Source organism: Carassius carassius, chromosome 15, assembly GCF_963082965.1.
Source record: "Carassius carassius chromosome 15, fCarCar2.1, whole genome shotgun sequence".
Lineage (NCBI taxonomy): Eukaryota > Metazoa > Chordata > Actinopteri > Cypriniformes > Cyprinidae > Carassius > Carassius carassius.
Window position 1 is genome coordinate 33,585,051 of NC_081769.1, and position 27,502 is coordinate 33,612,552.

The following is a 27,502-nucleotide window of genomic DNA, read 5'->3' on the forward strand; positions in this document are numbered from 1 at the left end:
TTCTTTGTCGTAATCTTATTTAGTTTAGTTTTACTTAACCATAAATAAAATAAGTCATTAAATCATTAAAGACTTGAAGAAATAATTAATTTTAAAATAAATACTGTAAAATAATACACAGTGTACTGTACAGTAGTTGCAATTTTATTTAAATATCATTTTTAAATGATTTAAATATATTTGTATTTATTTTAAACAAATGTTTATTTTTTTAATTAAAAATGTTTGTTTTTTAATCTTTTTTTTTTACATTTTTAATTTTCCTTACATTTGATAAATTATTCAGTTTTACATTTTTTGCTCTTTTTATTAACCATTGACTTAAATTTCATTCCTTTTTGTTGTTATTTTGTACAAATTAAATATGTATTAATAATAGAAATTTCTCCCACATTCTTCACTAACGTTTCCAATGAGTTTGTCACCATACGTTCTGGTATTGCTGCTATGCTAAGGATACAATACAAGCAAAACAGCATTTCAATTAAGACCAAAAAATATATCCCTAGGAAGGCATGGTTTTGATCCCTTAATATCCTCACTATGTAGGCAGCTTCACTAGGCTTTAGAATAGAGCCTGTGTATTTTTTCCAGTTAGTTGCCGAGGCATTACTTATCATTTTTAATGGTAATGTTTAAATACCATTAATAGCTGTTAATGGTAATGTTTGTTATTGTGTTGGTCAGTCTCTGAAGTCTCCGGAGCTGAAGGAGAAACTCCAGGAGTCTGAGAAACTCATTCAGGAGATGACCGTCACCTGGGAGGAGAAACTCAGGAAGACTGAGGAGATCGCACAGGTGACACACACACGCACACACACACGCTTACACACGCTCATGATTGACAGCTGTTGTCTCTCTCTGATTGGTCTGTGCAGGAGCGTCAGAAGCAGCTGGAGAGCATGGGAATCTCTCTGGAGTCATCAGGGATCAAGGTCGGAGAGGACAAGTGCTTCCTGGTCAACCTGAACGCCGATCCGGCTCTCAATGAGCTGCTGGTGTACTATCTGAAGGTACAGTGATCACACACTACGACGTCACAGAGGTTTGCCTCACTGTCACTGTTACACACTCACTCAAACCAGTGGACGGCTGCATGGGGGAATGCTAGGACTGCTCATGCTTTTTTGTTTTTTGATGCATCTCAAGGGACACTTAGGAATAGTTTTATTGTGTATTGTCTAATAAATAATTATATACAATATATTTATATTTATTTATTTAAATATTATTTCATATATATATATATACTTTATTGTAAAATAAAAATATAATAATAATTTGTATATTTATATAGTTTGTTTATTTTATGTGTATAGTATAAACCATTATTTATGTATAATTATACATATTTTATTTTAATCTTTGTTGTTTATTTATTATTTATAATCACATTTATTTATTTTTCCTTTTTTTTCTAATTTTTGTAGTTGTCAGCTACATTTTAAAACATTAAACTGTTTTTTAAAAACTTTTTTAAATATATACCTATTAATTTGTCTACTTAAAAGGTAATTTATTTATTTCCATTTTTGTTTTTAATCATTAAATTACTAACTAAGTGTCACTCCGTACACCGTGTCATGCATGGCTTCAATCAAAATGTATTTGCAAAAAACTGACATTGCATTACGGATGATTCATATCTGAAAGTTGCAGACATTGAAAATCCAGCTTAAAGGTTGTTTTGAGTTGTTAAACCATCTGACGAATTCAGCCTGATTCATCCAATCCAGTCTGTTCTTTCTGACTCTTTCTGAACGATTCACAAAACTTGCATCAAAACTTGTATGAGCTGCGTTTGCTCTGATAGAGGCCTGTGAAAACAGCACCAACAACAGGCCTTTGAGAGCCGCCTGTAGTCATCGTTAGCATGCTAATGTGATGGGAACAGCAGCGGTGTTTGTGTAACTCAGCCCACATGCAGGACAGCTCTTCATTCCCTCGTCTGAGATGTTTGCTCTGGTTCAGGATCACACACGTGTGGGAGCCAACACGTCTCAGGACATCCAGCTGTTCGGCATCGGGATCCAGTCTGAACACTGTGTGCTGGACGTCACGTCTGACGGAGACGTCACACTCACGCCGGCCGACAACGCCAGGTAACACACACATCAATCAATCTAGAACAAGCTCCAGAATCAAATCCTTGAGAGTGAAACTTAAAACAGTGATATTGCTCTAACCTTAAAGGGTTAGTTCACCCAAAAGTTAAAATTATCCCATTTTTTACTCAGCCTCAAGGCATCCTAGGTGTATATGACTTTATTAATTCAGACAAATCCAATCAGAGTTATATTAAAAATGATCCTTGCTCTTCAAAGCATTATAATGCCAGTTTTTCTCCAACAGTCCAAAAGTAGTCCAATAAAGTGCGTCCATCCATATTAACATGGATATTCCTATTCTATCTCGCAAGAGAAAATTGTTTATAATGTTTTCTTATATAAAAACTCATATTCACAACATGGTGCCATGTGAGGCACTTTTCATTATGGATGTGCATGCTTTATTGGACTGTTGAAGAAAAACACCCACCTATTTTAATTTTTTTATTTTTTTTGCATCAAATTAAAATTCAGGGAAGTATTCAAATGTAATCATTACTGTCACTTGTAATCTGCAACCTATTAGATTTTAAAAGTAGCCTCTCAACGCTGGCCATGAGGTTTTGTGTGTGATCGGTGTAAGATATTGTGATTCTGTGCTGTTTGACACTCGCAGGACGTGTGTGAACGGGACGATGGTGTACTCCAGGGTTCAGCTGTGGCACGGCGATCGCATTCTGTGGGGAAACAACCACTTCTTCAGGTGAGCAGCAGCTTGACGTGTGCATGGTCTCGTCTGGAGCTCAGACTCATCCGAGCGAATGTCGTCCTCAGAATCAATCTGCCGAAGCGCAAGCGGCGCGAGCGACCGAAGGAGCCGGAGCGCGACTCTCGTCGCCAGAGTCTGGCCGAGGCTGACGTGGAGACGGCGAGTCAGGCCTCGTCCGAACAGGACTACAGCTACGAGTTCGCACAGATGGAGGTCATGATGAAAGCACTGGGGAGCAACGGTACACACCTGACCTTTGACCTCTGACACCTCACTGCATGATTGAACCTAGGGCTGCTCGATTAGAACAAAAATCATAATCATGATTATGAGTGGGCCTTATAATGTTTTTAAAAGAAGTTTCTTCTGCTCATCAAGGCTGCATTTATGTAATCAAAAATACATTAAAAAAAACGTAATCTTGCAAAATGTTATTACAATATAAAATAATGGTTTCTATTTTAATACTATTTAAAATATAATTTATTTCTGTGATGTGCATCTGAATTTCCATCATCATAACTCTAGTATAAAGTGTCACATGATCTTAAGAAATCATTCTAATATGCTGATTTATTGTTAGAATTATCAGAATTATCATATTTTTTGGAAATGAAGATACATTTTTCAGAATCTTCTTTGATGAATAAAAAGTTAAAACGAACAGCATTTATTCAAAATACAAATCTTTTCTAACAATATAATTCTTTGCTATCACTACTTATCAATTTAACACATCCTTGCTGAATAAAAGTTTTAATTTCTTTCTAAAAAAAGAAAGAATAAAAATTTGCTGACCCCAGCCTTTTAACTCTAGTGTATACTGTCAATGTACTGTTACATGCATGTTTTCATTTTCCTCTGTTTACGTTAATTACATAATTGATGAGGGTTTACATGAATAATCACTGCATTTTGACACATTTTTGCATGTGTTTGATTATTTAGATGGTAAAAGATGACTTTACATTTCCGTCTTCTGCTCCGTCTCTTTTTCACACTTTTAAAAACATTAATAAATCTAATCAACTTTAATAAATTAAGCATGCCCTATTTTGCTAAGTCACATTACATGATTTTACTACTTGTGATTGCACGAGAAATTGTGCAATGGGGCGCAATAAGTGTTTTATCTCGATTATTGTACTTTAAGGATGAAATTGAAATCGAAACTGTATTTAGATTAATACTACAGCTCTAGTAGATTCTAATATAACGTCTTCTCAGTATCATTATATGGAATATAAACCATCTATATATCCCTATAACAAGATCAATTTAGCCGCTTGTACTCTTATTGCTTATTATTATAAAAATGCTTTTCTTTATGTATTTACAGTTTTCCTTTTAATTTTAGTTTACGTTTTGGTCATTTAGTTTTAATTTATTTTTATTTCAGTTGTAAGTTTTATTTAGTTTTTATTTCACTTCATCACGTTTTAAGTTTTAATTTTAGTTTCTTTTCGACCGCTTTCTTTCATGATGTGGTGATGTATGTTATCCTGGTGTCAGACCCCATGCAGCAGGCGGTGCAGGCTCTGGAGAAGCAGTACGTGGAGGAGAAGCGTGTGGCGCTCGAGGAGCAGCGGATGATGTACGAGCGCGAGCTCCAATCTCTGCGGCAGCAGCTCTCTCCAGAGAAAGTGTCTCAGCACCAGCGCTGCAGCAGCTTCCCCACACACACCACACACAACAAACTACGCCTGTGGAGCGACGAGAGGTCAGAACACACACACACACCACACACACCACACACAACAAACTACGCCTGTGGAGCGACGAGAGGTCAGAACACACACACACACACACACACACCACACACAACAAACTACGCCTGTGGAGCGACGAGAGGTCAGAACACACACACACACCACACACAACAAACTACGCCTGTGGAGCGACGAGAGGTCAGAACACACACACACACCACACACAACAAACTACGCCTGTGGAGCGACGAGAGGTCAGAACACACACACACACACACACACACACCACACACAACAAACTACGCCTGTGGAGCGACGAGAGGTCAGAACACACACACACACCACACACAACAAACTACGCCTGTGGAGCGACGAGAGGTCAGAACACACACACACACCACACACAACAAACTACGCCTGTGGAGCGACGAGAGGTCAGAACACACACACACACACACACACACACCACACACAACAAACTACGCCTGTGGAGCGACGAGAGGTCAGAACACACACACACACACACACCACACACAACAAACTACGCCTGTGGAGCGACGAGAGGTCAGAACACACACACACACCACACACACCACACACAACAAACTACGCCTGTGGAGCGACGAGAGGTCAGAACACACACACACACCACACACAACAAACTACGCCTGTGGAGCGACGAGAGGTCAGAACACACACACACACACACACACCACACACAACAAACTACGCCTGTGGAGCGACGAGAGGTCAGAACACACACACACACCACACACAACAAACTACGCCTGTGGAGCGACGAGAGGTCAGAACACACACACACACACACACACACACACACCACACACAACAAACTACGCCTGTGGAGCGACGAGAGGTCAGAACACACACACACACACACACACCACACACAACAAACTACGCCTGTGGAGCGACGAGAGGTCAGAACACACACACACACCACACACAACAAACTACGCCTGTGGAGCGACGAGAGGTCAGAACACACACACACACCACACACAACAAACTACGCCTGTGGAGCGACGAGAGGTCAGAACACACACACACACAACAAACTACGCCTGTGGAGCGACGAGAGGTCAGAACACACACACACACCACACACAACAAACTACGCCTGTGGAGCGACGAGAGGTCAGAACACACACACACACCACACACAACAAACTACGCCTGTGGAGCGACGAGAGGTCAGAACACACACACACACCACACACAACAAACTACGCCTGTGGAGCGACGAGAGGTCAGAACACACACACACACCACACACAACAAACTACGCCTGTGGAGCGACGAGAGGTCAGAACACACACACACACACCACACACAACAATCTACGCCTGTGGAGCGACGAGAGGTCAGAACACACACACCACACACAACAAACTATGCCTGTGGAGCGACGAGAGGTCAGAACACACACACACACACCACACACAACAATCTACGCCTGTGGAGCGACGAGAGGTCAGAACACACACACACACACACACCACACACAACAAACTATGCCTGTGGAGCGACGAGAGGTCAGAACACACACACACACCACACACAACAAACTACGCCTGTGGAGCGACGAGAGGTCAGAACACACACACACACACCACACACAACAAACTACGCCTGTGGAGCGACGAGCGGTCAGCACACACAACAAACTACGCCTGTGGAGCGACGAGAGGTCAGAACACACACACACACCACACACAACAAACTACGCCTGTGGAGCGACAAGAGGTCAGAACACACACACACACACCACACACAACAAACTACGCCTGTGGAGCGACGAGAGGTCAGAACACACACACCACACACGACAAACTACGCCTGTGGAGCGACGAGAGGTCAGAACACACACACCACACACAACAAACTACGCCTGTGGAGCGACGAGAGGTCAGAACACACACACACACACCACACACAACAAACTACGCCTGTGGAGCGACGAGAGGTCAGAACACACACACCACACACAACAAACTACGCCTGTGGAGCGACGAGAGGTCAGAACACACACACACACACAACAAACTACGCCTGTGGAGCGACGAGAGGTCAGAACACACACACCACACACAACAATCTACGCCTGTGGAGCGACGAGAGGTCAGAACACACACACACCACACACAACAAACTACGCCTGTGGAGCGACGAGAGGTCAGAACACACACACACACACACACACACCACACACAACAAACTACGCCTGTGGAGCGACGAGAGGTCAGAACACACACACACACCACACACAACAAACTACGCCTGTGGAGCGACGAGAGGTCAGAACACACACACACCACACACAACAAACTACGCCTGTGGAGCGACGAGAGGTCAGAACACACACACACACACCACACACAACAAACTACGCCTGTGGAGCGACGAGAGGTCAGAACACACACACACACACACAACAAACTACGCCTGTGGAGCGACGAGAGGTCAGAACACACACACACCACACACAACAAACTACGCCTGTGGAGCGACGAGAGGTCAGAACACACACACACACCACACACAACAAACTACGCCTGTGGAGCGACGAGAGGTCAGAACACACACACACACACCACACACAACAAACTACGCCTGTGGAGCGACGAGAGGTCAGAACACACACACACACACACAACAAACTACGCCTGTGGAGCGACGAGAGGTCAGAACACACACACACACAACAAACTACGCCTGTGGAGCGACGAGAGGTCAGAACACACACACACACACACACACAACAAACTACGCCTGTGGAGTGACGAGAGGTCAGAACACACACACACACCACACACAACAAACTACGCCTGTGGAGCGACGAGAGGTCAGAACACACACACACCACACACAACAAACTACGCCTGTGGAGCGACGAGAGGTCAGAACACACACACACACACCACACACAACAAACTATGCCTGTGGAGCGACGAGAGGTCAGAACACACACACCACACACAACAAACTACACCTGTGGAGCGACGAGAGGTCAGAACACACCACACACAACAAACTACGCTTGTGGAGTGACGAGAGGTCAGAACACACACACACACCACACAACAAACTACGCCTGTGGAGCGACGAGAGGTCAGAACACACACACACACACACACACACACCACACACAACAAACTACGCCTGTGGAGTGACGAGAGGTCAGAACACACACACACACACACAACAAACTACGCCTGTGGAGCGACGAGAGGTCAGAACACACACACACACACACCACACAACAAACTACGCCTGTGGAGCGACGAGAGGTCAGAACACACACACACAAACACACACACAACAAACTACGCCTGTGGAGCGACGAGAGGTCAGAACACACACACACACCACACACAACAAACTACGCCTGTGGAGCGACGAGAGGTCAGAACACACACACACACAACAAACTACGCCTGTGGAGCGACGAGAGGTCAGAACACACACACACACACACAACAAACTACGCCTGTGGAGCGACGAGAGGTCAGAACACACACACACACACACACACAACAAACTACGCCTGTGGAGCGACGAGAGGTCAGAACACACACACACACAACAAACTACACGAGGTCACACACACACACCACACACACACAACAAACTACGCCTGTGGAGCGACGAGAGGTCAGAACACACACACACACACACACACAACAAACTACGCCTGTGGAGCGACGAGAGGTCAGAACACACACACACACAACAAACTACACGAGGTCACACACACACACCACACACACACAACAAACTACGCCTGTGGAGTGACGAGAGGTCAGAACACGCATACACACACACAACAAACTACGCCTGTGAAGCGACGAGAGGTCAGAACACACACACACAAACACACACACAACAAACTACGCCTGTGGAGTGACGAGAGGTCAGAACACACACACACACAACAAACTACGCGAGGTCACACACACACACAACAAACTACGCCTGTGGAGCAACGAGAGGTCAGAACACACACACACACACACAAACACTCACCCTCTCTCTTACACACACACACACCACACACACACACACTCTCTCTCTCTCTCTCTCTCTCTCTCTCACACAGACACACACACACACACACACACACCAATCTGTGCTTGTTGATCGACGAGAGGTCAGAACACTCACACACACACACACACACACTTTGAAGCCTGTTTATGTGATGTGCACAGAATTGAAGGTAAAGCTACAGAACGTAAAAAACAGTATTTTTTTTCTGGGTTGCATTTCACATTGCATTTTTTTACATTTCATGAAGCTTTGCAGGTTACACAATTAAGTCTCCTCACACACTCAAATAGTTATATTTCTGTATATTTCTCAGTGTTATTTCAATAACAGTTATTTTAATGTTAAGTTTGAAAAAAAATTGTTTTGTAAATATTGTCTTGTGCGTTTTATCATTTTTGTAACATTTTTAGTCAGTATAACTTTTTGAAGTGGCTTTCATGTTGGAGATTATGCATGTGATGCCTTAAAATATTGCCTACATAGGCAGCTCACTAGGTTTTGGCACAGATCTGTATTTACAGCTGTAGACATCTTGTGTCTGTGTGTTTCAGGGATGAACTGTTTCGTCAGAGTTTGTCTCGTCTGCGTGAGCAGTTGGTCCGAGCGAATGCTCTTGTGCGAGAAGCTAACTTTCTGTCCGAGGAGATGCACAAACTCACCGACTATCAGGTCACGCTGCAGATCCCGGCCGCCAACCTCAGCGCCAACCGCAAGGTGAGAAACACTCACGTTTACATGCATTCATTCAGCAGACACTTTCATCCAGAGCTCTGTAATGTTTCATTGCTGTAATTATTTTAATCCCAGCGTGGTGCCATAGTCAGTGAACCGGCCATCCAGGTGCGACGTAAAGGGAAGGGAACACAGGTGTGGACCATCGAGAAACTAGAGAACAAACTAGTGGACATGAGAGACCATTACAGAGACTGGAGGGAGGGAACACAGGAAGTGGTGAGAGAAAGAAAACAATGCTTTTATTCATCAAGGATACATTTAACCAATCAGTAAAGACATTTATAATGTTACAAAATATTTATATTGCAAATAAATGCTGTTCTTTTGAATGTTCTATTCATCTGTAATTCCTGAAAAATAAAATGTATCAGCGTTTCTACAAAAATATTGACGTTTTCAACATTGATAATAATCAGAAATGTTTCATATTTTCATGATTTCTAAAGATCATGTGACACTGAAGACTGGAGGAATGATGCTGAAAATACAGCTGCTCATCACTGAAATAAATTACACTTTACAATGTATATTACAACAGATAACACATATAATATTTCACAATTTTACTGTCTTTTTGTTCAAATAAATGCAGCCTTGGTGATCAGAATAAAACACTTATTTCAAAAACATTATGAATCTTACCATCCCCAAACTTTTGAGGATGGTAAAATTAAATTACTTTATGCTTAAAACATGAACAAATATCTTTCACTAGGAAAAATATAACTTATTTTCTTATTAAAAAGATAATTTTTCCTATCCCTATTGGCAAATATTTGTCATTGTCTTCATCGTAATCCATAATTATTAATATTATTTTTTTTATGTCTCCTTCCATTTATTTCTTGCATTTTCTTTGCTTGGTCTTCATTTATGTTTTACATTTGTTTACTTTATTGGTTTGTTTATGTTCTATTTGTTTTAAAGTTGCTCATTCACCTGTTTATTTATATTTAGTTGTTTATGTTCTTTTATTTACTCATTATTTATTTATATGTTTGTTATTTACTCATGTATTCACTAATTATTTTTGTGTCTCTTTCCTTTACTTGGTCTTAGAAAGGTCTAAAAACATCTTAAATGTGCTCTGTTTTGGTTGATTTGGTTGTTTTTCCCTGTGTTTCTCCCAGGTGAACCGTCTGCACAGTAAGGTGGGGGATCCGTTCTATGAAGCGCAGGAGAATCACAACCTAATCGGCGTGGCTAACGTCTTCCTGGAGTGTCTATTTCATGATGTGAAACTGCAGTACGCCGTTCCCATCATCAGCCAGCAGGGGGAGGTGAGCAGATGTCTGTATAGTAAACAGGCTGTTATCATGTGTTCACACCAAACTACTCTAGATAAGAGATGGGCGATACCACTTATTTAGTTTGCGATACAATACAGATACTTTTAAAATCTAGTATCGTCGATATTGATATTGATACTTTTTAAGCAGAGTATTGTTGTTATCGATACCGATACAATATCGATACTTTTAAATGCTATTATTGTCGTTGCCGATATGTTACAGATACTTTTAACGGGTTGTATCATAGATATTGGTACCGATACTTTTAAATGGTAGTATCATCGATATTGATACGATATTTTTAAAGGTTAGTATTTTTGACACCAATACAATACTTCTAATCTGAAACTAAAATAGCACTTGCATATCATTGCTCATATGTTTTAATTGCTTCTATTGTCCTCATTTGTAAGTCGCTTTGGATAAAAGCATCTGCTATATAACCAAATTTAAATATAATGTAAAACCAATATTGAAATTTAAAAAAAAGCCTCAAATCAAATAAATAACTCAAATTAAATAAATCTCTTAATTTAAGCAAAATAAGGCTTTGTCTGTGCTCTTTCCATTTAAAATTAGAGGCAACCACTGCATTTTAATCAGGATCCAAACAAAGATGCTGCATACATTTTAATCTAAATTAAATTGCATAATTTCAAAATTTGAAGCAAAAACAGAATAGATGGACTTAAGTTTTGTGAAAATATACATAAAAATATCTGCATAAACAGAAAGAGTAGACGAGCTGAACGAGACGCAGATTCACTCTCTGCCAGCAGGTGGCGCTTAAAGTGTTCTTTGGTTACCGCTGTTAACAAAGCAGCGCTGCACTTATGAACATTAATATGCATTATACAGAGTCAAGATGAAAAGAAAACGTACAATCTAAACTTTTATAAATACAGTAAGTTCCCCTCAGACATACATTCATATAAACTCCTAACGTTAAACCTAATCCTGATTTGTTTAACTTTAGCATCTCAACCGATCTGAATCATCACATATTTGAATCGGTTTTCAACCAGCTGGTGGTTAAGCGTTACATCCTACTGTTGGCAGGTGGCAGGTCGTCTGCAGGTGGAGCTGCTGCGGGTGAGTGGCGTCGTTCCCGAGCGTTTGGCCGGAGGAGACGATTCCTCCGAGAACTCCAGCCAGAGCAGCGGATACGAGGTCATGGACAACAACGGAGAGATCGTCCACATGGCCAGAAAACTCACCTGCAGGGTACAACACTCAGTTCACTTATAACACGCTTTTGAGAATGACAGCTTGCACCAAACCTAATGAACTTTTGAGATACTTTTGTCGATTAAAATAGAATGCCTCCTTGCAAGAATATTAGTACTGTTACTTTATTATTGTATTGTAAAATTAAATAATTATATTATTTTTCTTAAATACTTAATTTTACAGAAAATATTACAATAGCAGTATTTCTTATTTTAATAAGTGTATAGAATAAATATGTATAATTAATCAATTATAATTAATGTATTTATTTATAGTTATATTAAGAATTTATTTATATATTAATTAGTGCTGTCAAACGATTAATCGCGAAAAATCGCATCCAAAATAAATGTTTTTGTTTACATAATATATGTGTGTGCACTGTATATATGTATTATATATAAATGAATACAAACACATGCATGTATATATTTAAGAAAAATATGTTATGTTTATATATTAAATATATATATATAAAATATATTTTTTAATATAAATATATACATGTAAATATTTGCAATATATACTGTTTGTGTGTTTTTATATATATACATAATAAATATACACCGTACACACACATAATGTAAACAAAAACTTTTATTTTGGATGCGATTAATTGTGATTAATTATTCAATTGCACTAATTATATATATATATATATATATATATATATATATATATATATATATATATATATATATATATATATTAGGGCTGGACAATTAATCGAAAAATAATCATAACCGAAATTCATAACCTCTAACCGACGTAATTTTCCCATGTCGGTTATTTCATTTTTTTAATCCTGTTAAAACTTCCCCCTTAAAAGCATACTAGCGCGTGTGTAGCCACAGGACTCTGCCCCGTCCAGTCAGTGGCATAAAAGCAAAGCGGTGTGAGCAGTGAGCCTTGCGTTTTCACTAAACTTTGTCAGTTGTATTTGTTTTATGGTTTGGACATTCAAGCGATTAGATGAACGGATGTGTATTCTTATATCGAGCTCCCATGTTCGCGCAGCTGCACTGTGGCACGAACACTCATATAAACAGTAGCTCTGAAGATCACGCGCACAGAGGAACACGGAAACTAGTTGTCAGTGCTGTCCTGTGATTTATCACTAAAGTAGCTTAGAATCTCAAAACTTATTATAGCATGTTTGTGTGCAGCGCACGTGAAGCACAAGCGCGTGCACAGAGAGCAGCGGTCGGCGGTCGCGCTGCGGGTTCCCGGTTTGTGTCCGTTCTCGGACTGTTCTGTGTATTTTAACTGTAGAAAAGGTTGTTCCAAGTCGAAACTACGATGCAGAAAACTAACGTTACATCAGTATATCATCATAAACGCAGCCGTTTTTGTCTTACGTGAACATAAACAGATGAGAAAGAAAACGTACTCGGTTACTTACGTAACCTCGGTTCTCTCTAGAAGAGGGAACGAGTACTGCGTCTTAGTTAAGACGCTACGGGAAAAGTCTCTTTTCACGAAATGCTGAAGCAAAAAATTATCCTTAATTTTGAATTTTTGTAAAGCGCATTTTCAGCAGTACACAGCCATAGGCGAGACGGCTCGCTTGCTCATTGGCTGCTCTGCAGCAAGTGCACAGCCTATCGAGCACAGGCTGATGCAATATCAGACCAATTAGGACGCTTCGCGCCCATCACGCCACTTCCCACCGTAAACGGGTGTGGCACAACCCTATAAAAGGAGCTCGAAAAGGCCGACTCACCTGATTTATTTCATCGCCGAAGCGAACCAGAGTGAATCGTACGCACGGCAGAGAACGCAGTACTCGTTCCCTCTTCTAGAGAGAACCGAGGTTACGTAAGTAACCGAGTACGTTCTCTTACGAGAGTTCTCTCGTACTGCGTCTTAGCTAAGACGCTACGGGAACCCCATGTAAAACGCTGTGCACGCAGGGATCACACTCCAATAAACCTGAAGCAACGCCCAGGATTTACAGTGCAAAGTCTCTCGAGGGACTCACAGAGAGCCCAGGACAGGAGAGGGGGGGAAACCCTTCCGTCCCATATCTAGCAGCACCCGTAGATGCGGCAATACAATCATCACACAGTCGAGGCAAGGCCTGACCAATGTGGCAATGCGGGTCTTACGTAATACTGCCCATATAACAGTCGGTAGCGCATAACGCTCACGAACTCAGAATTCCCATCAGGGCCCTGATTCGGCTACACAGACAGCAGCCTTGCTTGCAAGGCGGGAACCTCCAGGTTATAAAACCTGATAAATGTAGACGGCGAGGCCCAACCTGCCGCCATATAAATAAATATCCTGCAAGGAGATCCCAGTATACCACGCCCACGACGAGGCGACGCCTCTTGTGGAGTGTGCTCTGACGCCCAGTGGGCACTGAAGGCCCCTGGAAGCGTAAGATAACGCTATGGCGTCGACTATCCATCTGGATAGAGTCTGTCTCGAAACAGCCATTCCCTTGGAACGTCCACTGAATGAGACAAACAGCTGCTCAGTCTGTCGAAAAACAGCGGAGCGAGACACATAAGCTCTTAAAACCCTAACAGGGCAAAGAAGACTCGAGTCTCCATCCTCTCCTGACACCGACAGGGCAGACAGGGCAATAACCTGGGCCGCCACATAGACTTTGAGCATGGATGGGGCTCTGCCCTTATCCAACAGCTCCTGCAGGAAGGAGAGAACCTCCGTCACCTCACAACTAAGGGGTGAACATCCCGAGCTGTGCACCAGCTGGAGAACACCGACCACTTCGAGGCATAGAGCAGTCGAGACGACGGAGCCCTAGCCTGAGTGATGGTATTTAGCACTCCCACTGAGAGATCAGCGGGTAACCGTTGAGCACCCACACATGGAGGGACCACAACTCTGTTTGAGGGTGCCAAATTGAGCCCCTGGCCTGCGATAGGAGGTCCCTCCTCCAAGGCACTGGCCACGGGGCGATATCTGCTAACCGCATCAAATCTGGGAACCATGGTTGGTTCTTCCAAAAAGGTGCTACAAGCAGTATGGAACATCTCGTTTCTCTCACCCGTTCTATCACCTGCGGAAGGAGGGAGACGGGAGGGAAAGCATAAAGCGGGCAGCACGGCCATCTCCGTGATAGCGCGCTTTCGTTCTTGGAAAAGAACGCGGGGCAGTGAGCGTTTTCGTGGGACGCGAAGAGGTCCACCTCCGCCCTGCCAAATCTCTCCCACAACAGCCGGACTGTTTGCGGGTGTAGAGACCATTCGCCCGTGGGAATGTTGTTTCTGGACAGCCTGTCTGGACCCAGATTCTGCAGCCCAGGCACGTGCACTGCCCTCAGCGAGCGCAAGTTGCACTGAGCCCAAACCAGGAGGCGTTCCGTCAACCTGTACAGGTTTCGGGACCCGAGACCGCCCTGGTGATTTATGTAGGACACCACAGACATGTTGTCCGAACGGACTAAGACGTGGTGGCCTTTGATTTGGGGACAAAAACGCGTCAGCGCGTTCTCCACTGCCAGCATTTCCAGACAGTTGATATGTTGGAGCTTTTCCCGTTCTGACCACAGGCCAAAGGACGGTCTGCCCTCGAGCAGCGCTCCCCATCCCGACGTGGAGGCGTCCGTCGACACCATCTTCACTGTCGAGGAAGTCCCCAGGCTTACACCTGATTGGTACCAGTCGATCTCTGTCCAGGGTTTCAGGGCTGTAATGCAGCCTTGATTGACCTTAAGACGCAGTCGACCAGATATCCACGCTCCGCGCGGTACCCATGCTTTCAGCCAGAACTGCAGGGAGCGCATGCGGAGCAGGCCCAGCTGCAGAACCGGAGATGCTGAGGCCATGAGACCCAGCATCCTCTGACATTCTCTGAGCGAAACAGTCAGGCCGCAGCGTAGAAAACTCGCCGTGCGCTGCATGCTCAACGGGCGCCGTGGTGACAGCCGCGCCATCATGGAACGTGAGTCCAGAGCTAAACCCAAGAACAGTACTGTCTGACTGGGGTTCAGCGAACTCTTCGCCCAGTTGACACTGAGACCGAGTCTCTCGAGGTGATCGAGTAGAACGGCTCTGTGCTCCACGAGCTCCGCTCGTGATTGAGCCAGAATTAGCCAGTCGTCCAAATAGTTCAGCACTCGCATGCCTCTGAGTCTGAGAGGAGCGACCGCTGCGTCCATGCACCTCGTACACGTACGAGGAGCTACAGACAAGCCGAACGGCAGGACTGTAAACTGGTATGCCTGGCCCTCGAAGGCGAATCTTAAATATCGCCTGTGATTTGACGCTATCTGTATTTGAAAATACGCGTCCTTCAGATCTATTGACATGAACCAGTCCCCTCTGCGAATATGCGCGAGGAGCTTCCTGGTCGTAAGCATTCTGAAACTGCGTTTCATCAATGCCCTGTTCAGCTGTCTTAGATCCAGTATGGGCCTGAGACCCCCGTCTCTCTTGGGCCCCAGAAAATATCTGCTGTACAGCCCCCCCTCGCTTTGAGCTTGAGACACAGGCTCTATAGCCCCTTTGCTCAACAGTTTTGATATTTCGGCCCGAAGTAGGTGTGCTACTTCTGTTTTTACCGTGGTTTCAACGCGCGCTAAAAAGCGCAGAGGGCGTCGAGAAAACTGTAGCGAGTAGCCTCTCTTTATAATGCCTAGCACCCAATCCGAAACCCCTGTAAGCGCTGACCATGCATCCGCATGAATGGCTAAGGGCTGGATGCGAAGCGCGCTCTGTTGCCTGGGCAACGGCGGCGCTTCGGTGTGCTGCAACATGGGCGTCGCGCCTGTGGCATTTGAGGCAGGGAGCGCGCTGATCACAGCGGGCAGATCACTCATCCTCGACCCCGTCTCGGCGCTTAACCGATCGAGGGAGGGCGGAGCGGGTCCCATAGGACTCATGATGTCTGCGAGTAACTGTGGGCTGCAAATGTGCACATTTACTGCTTTTGACTCGCTGTCTGCCTGGGCAGATCGTACGAGCACGGGTTTCGTTTTTACAGAAACCACGCGCCGCGTGTGACATAGTGTTTGTGGGCACTGAGGAGTGGGCACGTTTACTATGTGGTGCGCGTGACCGATCTGAGTCGATCTTATAGGCGCGAGCCCTGTGTGCAGGGCTGTGCTTATATGCGGAGATGGGCACTGAGGAGTGGGCATCGTCACTACATTTATAGCACCATCGGCCATGGCCGGAACACCAGAAATAACACTCTTTTCGGGAAATATCTGGATAGCCGTGATAACGGCTTTTGTGTGCAGGCAAGCGGGCACTCGTGCTGGCTTGCACATTGCAGAAGACGCTGAGACAGTCACAATTCTTGGAACTGCAACAGTGGCGCGCTTGGGTGAGAGCTCGGCCGCAGCGGAACTCATAGACCGACGCTTTCCTAGCAGTGCTAGGATGCTTTCGGGGCTTCTGGCTACACCGCAATCCTCTGCCGCGGCTCCCGCGGTGCGGGGCGACGGCTGGAAGAGCGAGAACGGGGTCCCGCGCTGCGTTGCTGACGCTGTCGCGATGACGCAGTTGGAGGCGGTGGGCGTGACTGAGAGCTCTGTGGGGCCGGCCTATCACGGCCAGCTGCAGAACCGGAGCACTACGGCAAGAAGTGCTTGAACGCCTGCGACGCATTCTGGTCCTCGACGAATCTCTCCACAAACTCGCTGACAGATGATCCGAAGAGGCCAGCAGGAGTCAGCGGCGCGTCGAGGAACGCAGCCCGCTCAGACTCCTTGATGTCAGAGAGCGTCAGCCACAAATGCCTCTCAGCCACCGTAGCGGAAGCCATAACCCGTCCCATGGCCTGTGCAGCGGACTTAGTAGCGCGGAGGGAGAGATCCGAAGCACTCCTCAGATCCGCGAGACAGATCGCTTCAGGTCCCATCTCATCCAGCTTGCGGAGGAGATCGCCCTGGAAAATCTGCAGCGTGGCCATGGTGTGCAGCGCAGACGCAGCCTGCTCAGCAGCAGAGAAGATCCGTGCGAGCAGCGATGACGTCATGCGGCAGGCTTTGGATGGCAATGCCGCCTTAGTCCGCTGTCCAGCAGAGGGCGGGCAAAGGTGCGTTGCAATAGCCTGTTCCACCGGCGGAAGTGACAGGTAGCCTCTGTTCTTAGCATCGTCCAGTGTGGAGAATGCTGGTGAAACAGATGAACGAACTCTCGCCGAGAAAGGAGCATTCCAAGCTTTCGCCACTTCTTCGTGAAGCTCAGGAAGAAAGGGGGCGTGCTTTGAGCTGGGAGAAAAACGCTCATCCGGGAAAAAGCTACCATCCAGCCGGGAACGAGAAAGGGGCGCTGGAGCAGACCACTTGAGGCCGAGGCTCGCCGCGGCCAGCGTGAGCACTCGCATCAGCTCCTTATCGATATCCGCCCGTCTGCTGGGACTCTGAGCAGAAGGCGCGAGATCCACGGAGCTCGCCCAACCCTCACTGCCCGAAGCAAGCAGAGAGCATGTGTCCTCTTCCTCCGACGCGGCCCTGAGATCCACTTCTTCCGATGACGCGGCGGCAGACAGCGGACGCTGACCATCGGGAAGCGATGCAGGGGAGGCCGGTGAGCTCGGCAGAGATGGAGGCGGTTCCGGTAGGCGCTGCGAGCGGCGCTTTTTACGGCGCTGCGGCGCAGCGGATGATGCAGGCTTCGAGAAGAACGCCCGGCGAGTCCTCAGAGTCACCATAGGCATTAACTCGCAATGAGGGCATCCGCCGTCAGCGAGCACGAGCGCTGCATGGTCCTCACCCACAATCTCCTTTGCTGAGCGGGGCTCTGCACGAGGGCATCTTTAAAAAGACGCAGCTCTTTTATGAGTGTGCGTCGCAGAGCGAACTCACACAAGGATATAAAAGGATATAAAAGGATATAGGCGCCGGACAGCGCAGCAGGAACGGCAGTAGAAGGCGGCGAGGCCAGCAGCTTCCGAATGGCTCGTCCCGCTGATATGCCTCTCAGACGGCGCTTGCTTCCTCCGTGATCCAGCGATGCGTGAGCTTCGCTGAAGAGATGAAAAATCAGGTGAGTCAGCCTTTTCAAGCTCCTTTTATAGGGTTGGGCCACACCCGTTTCGGCGGGAAGTGGCGTGATGGGCGCGAAGCGTCCTAATTGATCTGATATTGCATCAGCCTGTGCTCGATAGGCTGTGCACTTGCTGCAGAGCAGCCAATGAGCGAACGAGCCGTCTCGCCTATGGCTGTGTACTGCTGCAAATGCGCTTTACAAAAATTCAAAATTAAGGATAATTTTTTGCTTCAGTATTTCGTGAAAAGAAACTTTTCCCGTAGCGTCTTAGCTAAGACGCAGTACGAGAGAACTCTTGTAAGAGAACACACGTGCAGTATTTTTGCTTAAAGAGACAACAGCCTAATAAACGCGCTGCCTTTCATTAATGTTAATCAAAGAACAAAAGAAAAAAAGAAAATCATTCACTGATCTTAACTGAATATATTTAATAACTTTACTTGATTAATCTTTATTTAATTTATAAAAAGAAAACTATGCAGTGTTTTTAAAGTTTTAATTAGTTTCTGTACCTGAAATTTAGTTTAGTTGTATTTATTTATGATATTGCTAATTGATTTGTTTGTTCCTTTATTATTACTGACCTATCTTATTACTTGTCTTTAACACTTTAATATTTGAAATTTATATTAATCTAGTTGTTTTTGCGATGGTATTTTTTTTTTAATCACAGGCAAAATTCCTCTTGCAGTGTTTTGTAGGCTGCTGATTTTTGCTCATGTTATTCAGCTGCAACAGAATGCTTTGTAAAAATGTTTGACATCTAAATGTTTGACAATGTTTTTTATATTGGATTTTTTATCTTATTGGAATCGAAACTAGGAATCGATAAGAATCGATAAAATTCAAACAATACCCAACCCTAGTAAGAAATGTTACGAACATAGATAAAATAACTGCTGATAGTCAATCATATTTACAGTACAAACCTTGTCAGTGAACTATGAGGGCAAAAAAAACAAAACCGAAAACAAAATAATCGTTCAATAATCGTAATCGAGGCAAAATGTTCAATTAATCGAGGTTTTGATTTTAGGCCATAATCGTCCAGCCCTAATATATATATATTAGGGCCGGGACTTTAACGCGTTAATTGAGATTAATTAATTACACAAAAAATAACGCGTTAATTAAGATTAATTAATTACACAAAAAAAATTCCGCATTTTCAATAACTTATTTTTGCACCGCGGAACGTTTCTCACTGGATGAGTTTCGGCGGACCGATTATACTGGAGCACCAACTAGCATTCATGACTTCAGACAACAACAAACCACAATGAACATGAATGAAGAAGCAGACGAGACCGCTTTGGTTGGCCCCTTGGAGGGGAAATTTTGTTATAAAAAACGAACGGATAGAAGCGTCGATAAGAGCATGGTTGTGTGCAAGCTATGCCACAAGGAATTTGCATATCACCGCAGCACATCGAGCCTCAAGTATCACCTTAACGCAAAACATATAGCAGCTAGCGTGGACGTTAGCCCGACCCCGAGTACCCACACCCAACCCACACTCCACCAGATGACTGGTTTAAGGACCAGGGTAACTAAGTCCACTTCTGAAAAAATAACCAACGGCCTGGCTCACTGGAAATGTACTATTTCTAAATTGTTTCTAAATATGCTATTGCTACACTTAATGGCAAAATTTGCACTGGTCTGCTAGACTTGAACAAAAATAAACAATATTTTTTTGCTTAAGCTTATGTATCCAGTCATTATTCAATGGTATACTATAAATCCATGTGAAAAAAAAATTACTTCTCACTGTTCTCAGGTCAAATATTTATATGCGATTAAAATGCGATTAATTTCTATTAATTAATTACAAAGCCTCTTTTTTTAATCGAGTCCCGGCCCTAATATATATATATAGTTAATTGAACATTGTTAGTGCAAATAATGCTGATGTAAATGTCACCAAGGAAAGCATTAGTTAGATTAGGTTGATTGTAATAAACTAATCACTAATGCTACTCTTTGTGTAACACTGAATTTATGAATGTCATTTGATTGTGAAGTTTTAATGAAAATAATTACTCTTGCATATACAATGTGAATAATATGATCAAATTTGAGTTGAAACAGTAAAAATCTGATCTGCTGGTCATATCTGTAATAGTTTGAGAAGTGTTTAGTATTGTGGTAAACACTTACTGCAGCGCTTGCGTTGTGTTTCATCTCAGGTGCGGATCAGAGAAGCATCTGGTCTTCCTCTAAACCTCTCCAACTTCGTCTTCTGTCAGTACACCTTCTGGGAACAATCAGAGCCCGCTGTGGCTCCGCCCATCGTCAGCCCAGACACGCCCCCCTCACAGACGGCCGACGCCCACTTCACTGTGCGCTTTGATCACTGCAAGGTAAAAACTATACTATTTGCTTTTTATAGTTTTAATTTTATATTTTCTGTTTGATGTCCGTTTTTTTTATTGTTATTATTACTAGTGCCTGTTTTTATTTCCTATTATTTCCTATTTATTTTTATTTTTATTGTATTTATTTTTTATTCCATCATTTAATTAATTAATTTGACTATGTACTTACTATTTATCTATCTGTTTACTAGTGCTCCTAGAGATCACATAATAATTTTTTGTTATTCCTAATATGTTTTTATTTATAATTATCATTAATAAATATGTGTTCCTGTGGCTCAAGTGGTAGAGCATTGCGTTGGCATTGCAAGGTTGTGGGTTCGATTCCCAGGGAACACATGTTAGGTAAAAAGTGTTAGCACGAATGCACTGTAAGTCGCTTTGGATAAAAGCGTCTGCTAAATGCTTAAATGTAAATAATACATAATAATCTTTTTATCAAATATTACAATTGAAGTTTTGATATAACATCTATTGTTATTTCTGTTGTTATTTTTGTTTATTTTCTTACAATATTATTGTATACAACTCATTGGAATATTGTTACCATGATTATTTTACATTTTATTACTTGTGAGTTTGCCGTGAGTGTGCTGATGTGATCTTAAATGATAAATCAATCAATTTGCTTTCGTTGTGTGTCTGTGGGCAGGATTTCCTGGTGCATGTGACCGAGGAGTTTCTGGAGTTCATCTCAGATGGCGCTCTGGCCATCGAGGTCTGGGGTCACCGCTACGCTGGGAACGGCCAGTCCATGCTGGAGATGGACGCACTGCAGGCCAAGAGACGGACGCTCAGAGACAGGTGCAAAACTAAACAAAATTAAATGTAGGCTAATTTACTTGGGTTTCTGACTACATTTTTTATTTCATGTTATAAATGAGCTCTTCAATTGCTTGCTCAAAGGCACTAGCGCGTGCTGTAACCTGTATCCTTTCATATCAAAGTGTGATGTTGCGGTCAGTAAAGTCATGAAGTTACCAAAAAGGTGATTAAAGCTGCCTTAAAACAAAACTGTGCATGCATGTAATATATTTTACACGAGTCACAAAGGTATTTACAACGCCAGCCCAGCTCTCACACACCTGATTCAAAATTAAACATTAAAGAAACATTGTATTATTATTCCTTAAAAATAAGGTTTTTATAAATTAAGTAGTAGTTGCCAATTATATACATTCTGCTGAACAGTAGTAATGTATTTCTGCAACAATTTCTTCAAGTTAAACCGAACTTTTATTTTGACGGGTTGCTGTGAATACCTTTACATTTCTGTGTGTATATGATTTGAGAGTAATTTTACTGTCATAAAGTGTCTTTCAGAGCAGTTCTGAAGATGTTGTTCATATATTTATGTCTTCAATTAGCGAGAGGGCAGACATTAATATGACTACAAGCGTCACGCTTGCACTTCAGTACGAATAGTTAACAAACCCCATGTTCGTGCCATTCATCAACACAGAGACATGCAGAATTCATATTTGAATAGTGTGAATGTGTGTATATTTAAATAGTAGTAGTAAAATTTAAATAGTAAATTTGTGTGTGTGTGTGACAGGTGGAGTGAAGTGTCGCGTCAGATCGAGTTGTGGGTCTCCATACAGGAGCTGAATGAACAGGGCGAGTATTCGTCTGTAGAGCTTCATCCGAGCAGAGACGACAGCACTGGAGGAGTGTTTCAGCTGCGCCAGGTGCGACTGCAGTCTGCATTTATTAATGAGAGCTGCTGATATTCAGGAGCATGAGCGTCTGTGTGTGTGTGTGTGTTCAGGGTCACTCACGGAGGCTGCAGGTGAGCGTCCGGCCGGTCCAGCACTCGGGGACACTTCCACTGCTGGTGGAGGCCATGCTTTCCGTCTCCATCGGCTGCGTTTCTGCTCGATCCACCAAACTACAGAGACCTCTGGACAGCTATCAGGTCAGTGAGACCGACAAAAACACAACACACACGGCAGAACATTTAGACCAGAAGAAAACATTTTCAGTACTTCAAATAATACAAACATTAACTGAAATGAGGGTTAAAATGAACACCATTAAAATACTGAAAAAAAAAATCCATATATATATATATATATCATATATATATTAACTTAAGTGCATTTTAATTAGTTCCCAAGGAAACACTTCTCATTTTCATTCAGTTTAGCTTCATGTTCTAAAATAACTAAAAAAACTATGTAGACATATTTTAAAAACATTACTTAAATCTTAATAAAATTTAAAACACAAACAAAAGATATAAATTTTATTCCTTTTTTCAAACTATTAATATAAAATACAATAGTATCTCATTAATTGAATAAAATATAGAAAACGTAAACTTGTTTTTTTAACTAGTTCCCAATGTAATATTCGTCATTTTCATTTTAGTTCAAAACTAAAATAAGTAGAATGAAATAAACGAAAACATAAAAACTATCGATAAAATTATAAATTATACTAATGATACAAAATTACTTACATTTGAACTAAAATCATAAATGATAAAATATAAAAATAAAATCTAATGGAAAATGTTAACAAAAACTATAATAGTATCTCAGTGATACTAAAATAACACAGATCTGCAACATCCTTCACTTAAAATGTTAGAAGTTTTCTTTTTTTTAAATAATTTTTATGGAAGTACGACATAGTTAAAATAAAAATAGAAATGCAAAGACTAGAGAGAGAGGGAAAAGAAAAGAAAAGGAGAAAAGAAGTAAAAAGAATTTAGATAAAGTGACATTCAAATTAAATGAAAATTAATGATTAAGGTATAATTAATATATAAATATTACTTTATATATTTATTTAATTTAAAGTAAATTACATATTTTCATGGTTCAGTATTTTTTTTTGTTTTGTAATAACGTTCTGCAGTGTTTAATTTTCATTCAGCATCCATTATCGGTAGATTTATCGGTTATCGGTTATTGGTTTGTTCAACTTTGTTATTGTTATCGGTAAAATGTACAAGCGTTTAGAGTGTGAATGTGAGTCCATCAGTGGATCTGAGTGTGTGACAGGCTGTATTCTCTCCAGCAGAGGGAGGAAGACACCGATATGGATAGTTATCAGGTATTCTGACTTCTGCTGATCATGTGCTTCAGACAGAAGTGTGATGAAATTAAGATCATGATCGTCCATTAATGAGGCTGATATTATAATTTCACTGAGAGATTCCTGCACTAACACACTGCTGTCTTCACCGGTCACATGATCAGTGCATGGCTGCATGATTCTGCATGTTTACGTGCATTTGAGCTGCTCTAGATGGAGCTGCATACAGTATAAGCACTTAATCTGTCTGAAAACGCCATGCTGGATTTAATATGCATTTATTCAGTCATTCATCTTTGTGTTTATTATGATGTTGTGTAAGTATCAAACCTTGATGCTTGGCTCCAAATCTGCTCCTGACACCATGTCTACACTGGATTACACTGAAATCTATTTTATTATTGGCAGTGTGCATACTAATGTAACACATACAAAACTGCTTACAAAAGATGAAAAAAAGATGATAAAAACAAGAAAAAAACACATTCTGCATGCTTTAAAATTACAAAACATAATAAATAATATTTCATATAATTTATAGCATATTATGGTTTGGTTTTTTATTATTTAAAGATCCTGTCATTAGACTAGTTTCGTGATCATGTCTTTTGACTGGTTCAGACAGAGATGATCACCATTTTTAACTTAAACCATATATATATATATATATATATATATATATATATATATATATATATATATATAATCAAAATGCTAAAAAATATAGAACATTAAAAATTAAAAAGTTTTATATTCAACTTTTTAATTTTTAATATTTCCTGGATTGTTATATAAATGAAAATATTTTAAAAAATTCTGTATTATTCTATATTATATGTATATTATTTTGTTAAAAATAATAAATAAAAATAAACATTTTGTATAATAATTTTATGTATTTTATGCAGTGTGACTTAATTTGTATATTAATATGTTATATAATATATTACAATATTATGTAAATAAAACTTTTTCTTTTTTTAAATGTGATATTCAATATATTCCTCAGTATTTATCTATAATAATAATATTATTTAATATACCAAAAGTTTATATTGGTCCATATTTCTCAGCCTTCTGAGGATATTCCATATATTTATCTCAGTTTTTATATAATTAGGCATAAAAAAAGCAATTACAAGATATTGTAGATATTTGGCACCACGCCAAATTGTAAAAATATGTTTATTGTAGACACGTTGTGAGGTGGATATATCAGTGCGATCGACTTCAGATGGGATCTTCAGATTCTTTAAATTTTTGATGTTTTTTCTGTCTCAAACGAGCCTTAAGTGTCCACTGACGGCAGCGAATCTGAGCTCTGTATGTGGTTCTGCAGGAGGAGGATCTGAACTGTGTCCGGGAGCGCTGGTCTGAAGCCCTCATCAAACGCAGAGAGTATCTGGAGGAGCAGATCAAGAAGATCATCAATAAGTCAGGTCGGTGTAGTAATCTCTTTATTTGTCCCTTCACAGAGCAATTAATACAGCATCAACCTCACAAACAGAAAAAATGTATAAGACATCATGACGAAAACCGATAGAACAAAAACATCACAAGAAGTGCAACCACAACAGTGCACCATTTGTTCAATATATTGTGCACCTCATGGTACGCCTTTACCTTTATGTTTCAAATAATCATTTACAATCAAGACTGCATTAGAAGCAAAAGATCTAGAAGCTCTAACAGTCTTCCACTTGGGCACTCGATATCATCTGCTTGAAGGAAGCAGTTCAAATTCTAAATATCAATATGTGAGATGTATCGTCTAAGATCACAAAGAGCAGATATCCCCAACATTTTTGTGCTTTTGATTGAGTAAGATGTTGGCACATGTGATGTGATTTGCCTGTGATCTCCAGAGAAGTGCGAGGAGGACGTGGAACGAGAGGCTCGGCTGGTGGAGCAGTGGGTCGGTCTGACGGAGGAGAGGAACGCCGTGCTGGTTCCGGCCCCTGGCAGCGGGCTCCCGGGGGCCCCGGCGAACTGGTGAGAACTGAACCACTGGAGACCAGTGTAGACCAGTCCTGCTCAATCTTAGCAGCTTTAGAAGACAGGGACATATGTGACCCAGGACCACAAAACCAGTCATAAGGTCCAGTTTTTAAATGTATGCATCTGTTCAAATTTTATGCAAGTTTATGCATCATCTGAAAGTTGAATAAAGAATCTCTCCATTGATGTATGGTTTGTTAGGAGAACAATATTTGTCTGAGATGCAACTATTTGAAAATCTGGAATCTGAGGGAGCAAACAAAATCCAAATTGCAGGGGATACTCCACCCTAAAAATGAAGATTTAACTGTAAGAGCCCAGTTCGTCTTCGGAACAGAACTTAAGATATTTTGGATGAAAACCTGGAGGCTTGAGACTGTCCCATAGACTGCCAAGTAAATAATAACAGTGTCAAGGTCCAGAAAAGGAATTATTGAATAAAGTCGTTATTTTAGTTTTCTCAGCTTACAAAAATTCTTTCAGTCGCTTCATGTAACCCATATGATGACGAATTTCATTCCTTTTCTGAACCTTGACACTGTTATTTACTTGGCAGTCTATGGTACAGTCTCAACCCTCCAGGTTTTGATTCAAACTATCTTAAACTGTGTTCCGATGACGAACTGAGCTTTTACGGGTTTGGAACGACATGGGTGTACTTTAGAAAGTATTTTGGGGTGGAGTAACCACTTAAGTTTATCGGCACTAAAATTAATTGAAGTAATTTGTCTTGTGTTGTTATTGCTCAAGGGTTCCCCCTGCTGGCATGGAGGCTCATATTCCTGTGCTGTTCCTGGATCTGAATGGTGAGATATATAGATCTTTAGGGTTAGAGGGCTGAAGGCTTTCCTGGTTTGCATGACCCTGTCAGATCAGTGATTTAGGCTGGTTTGCTTGTGAGGGATAATTTATCTGTAATGTGTGTTTTGCAGCTGATAACCTGACGGTGAGCGATCAGCTGACCGGTCCTCACGCCGCCGGTGTTAACTCAATCCTCCCCAAAGAGCACGGCAGCCCGTTCTTCTACCTGCCCATCATCAGACACAGCCATGACGAGGTGACCGGAGTTACACCAGTTCATATAACACTGACGTTTGTCTGCTAAAATAACTCAACAGGCTCAGAGCTCATGATGGTCCTCTTTCAGAGGTTTATATGTTAGGGTTTCTCATATGTAAATGAACCAATGTGAATAATGCAAATTACCAAAAAGACAAGTCAGATGTGTGGATGCATTACAGGCATGATAATTAGGGATT

General features: G+C 42.0%; 1 protein-coding gene and 1 long non-coding RNA gene across 6 annotated transcripts in view; one reads left to right on the top strand and one right to left on the bottom strand.

Annotated features, from left to right (window-relative positions):
- The window catches only part of kif13a (kinesin family member 13A), a 69,394-nt gene that overhangs the window by 31,406 nt on the left and 10,486 nt on the right, over positions 1-27,502 (top strand). For 2 of the 5 annotated variants that reach the window (XM_059568590.1, XM_059568593.1), the window contains exons 12-30: positions 688-798; positions 879-1,013; positions 1,972-2,102; positions 2,725-2,811; positions 2,883-3,058; positions 4,330-4,537; positions 9,149-9,311; positions 9,405-9,548; positions 10,463-10,612; positions 11,684-11,848; positions 21,012-21,185; positions 21,853-22,004; positions 22,759-22,891; positions 22,972-23,118; positions 24,228-24,263; positions 25,585-25,684; positions 26,111-26,237; positions 26,994-27,049; positions 27,176-27,300. In XM_059568590.1, coding sequence (XP_059424573.1) covers positions 688-798; positions 879-1,013; positions 1,972-2,102; positions 2,725-2,811; positions 2,883-3,058; positions 4,330-4,537; positions 9,149-9,311; positions 9,405-9,548; positions 10,463-10,612; positions 11,684-11,848; positions 21,012-21,185; positions 21,853-22,004; positions 22,759-22,891; positions 22,972-23,118; positions 24,228-24,263; positions 25,585-25,684; positions 26,111-26,237; positions 26,994-27,049; positions 27,176-27,300 — 2,520 coding nt within the window. The remainder of the gene's footprint in view (positions 1-687; positions 799-878; positions 1,014-1,971; positions 2,103-2,724; positions 2,812-2,882; positions 3,059-4,329; positions 4,538-9,148; positions 9,312-9,404; positions 9,549-10,462; positions 10,613-11,683; positions 11,849-21,011; positions 21,186-21,852; positions 22,005-22,758; positions 22,892-22,971; positions 23,119-24,227; positions 24,264-25,584; positions 25,685-26,110; positions 26,238-26,993; positions 27,050-27,175; positions 27,301-27,502) is intronic. The other 3 variants (XM_059568592.1, XM_059568594.1, XM_059568591.1) reach the window with 2 other exon arrangements.
- On the bottom strand, positions 19,890-20,307 carry LOC132158960 (uncharacterized). Its single transcript, XR_009437728.1, has 2 exons — positions 20,225-20,307; positions 19,890-20,066 (listed from the first exon to the last, which is right to left on the bottom strand). It is a non-coding gene; the product is annotated as an uncharacterized LOC132158960 (long non-coding RNA).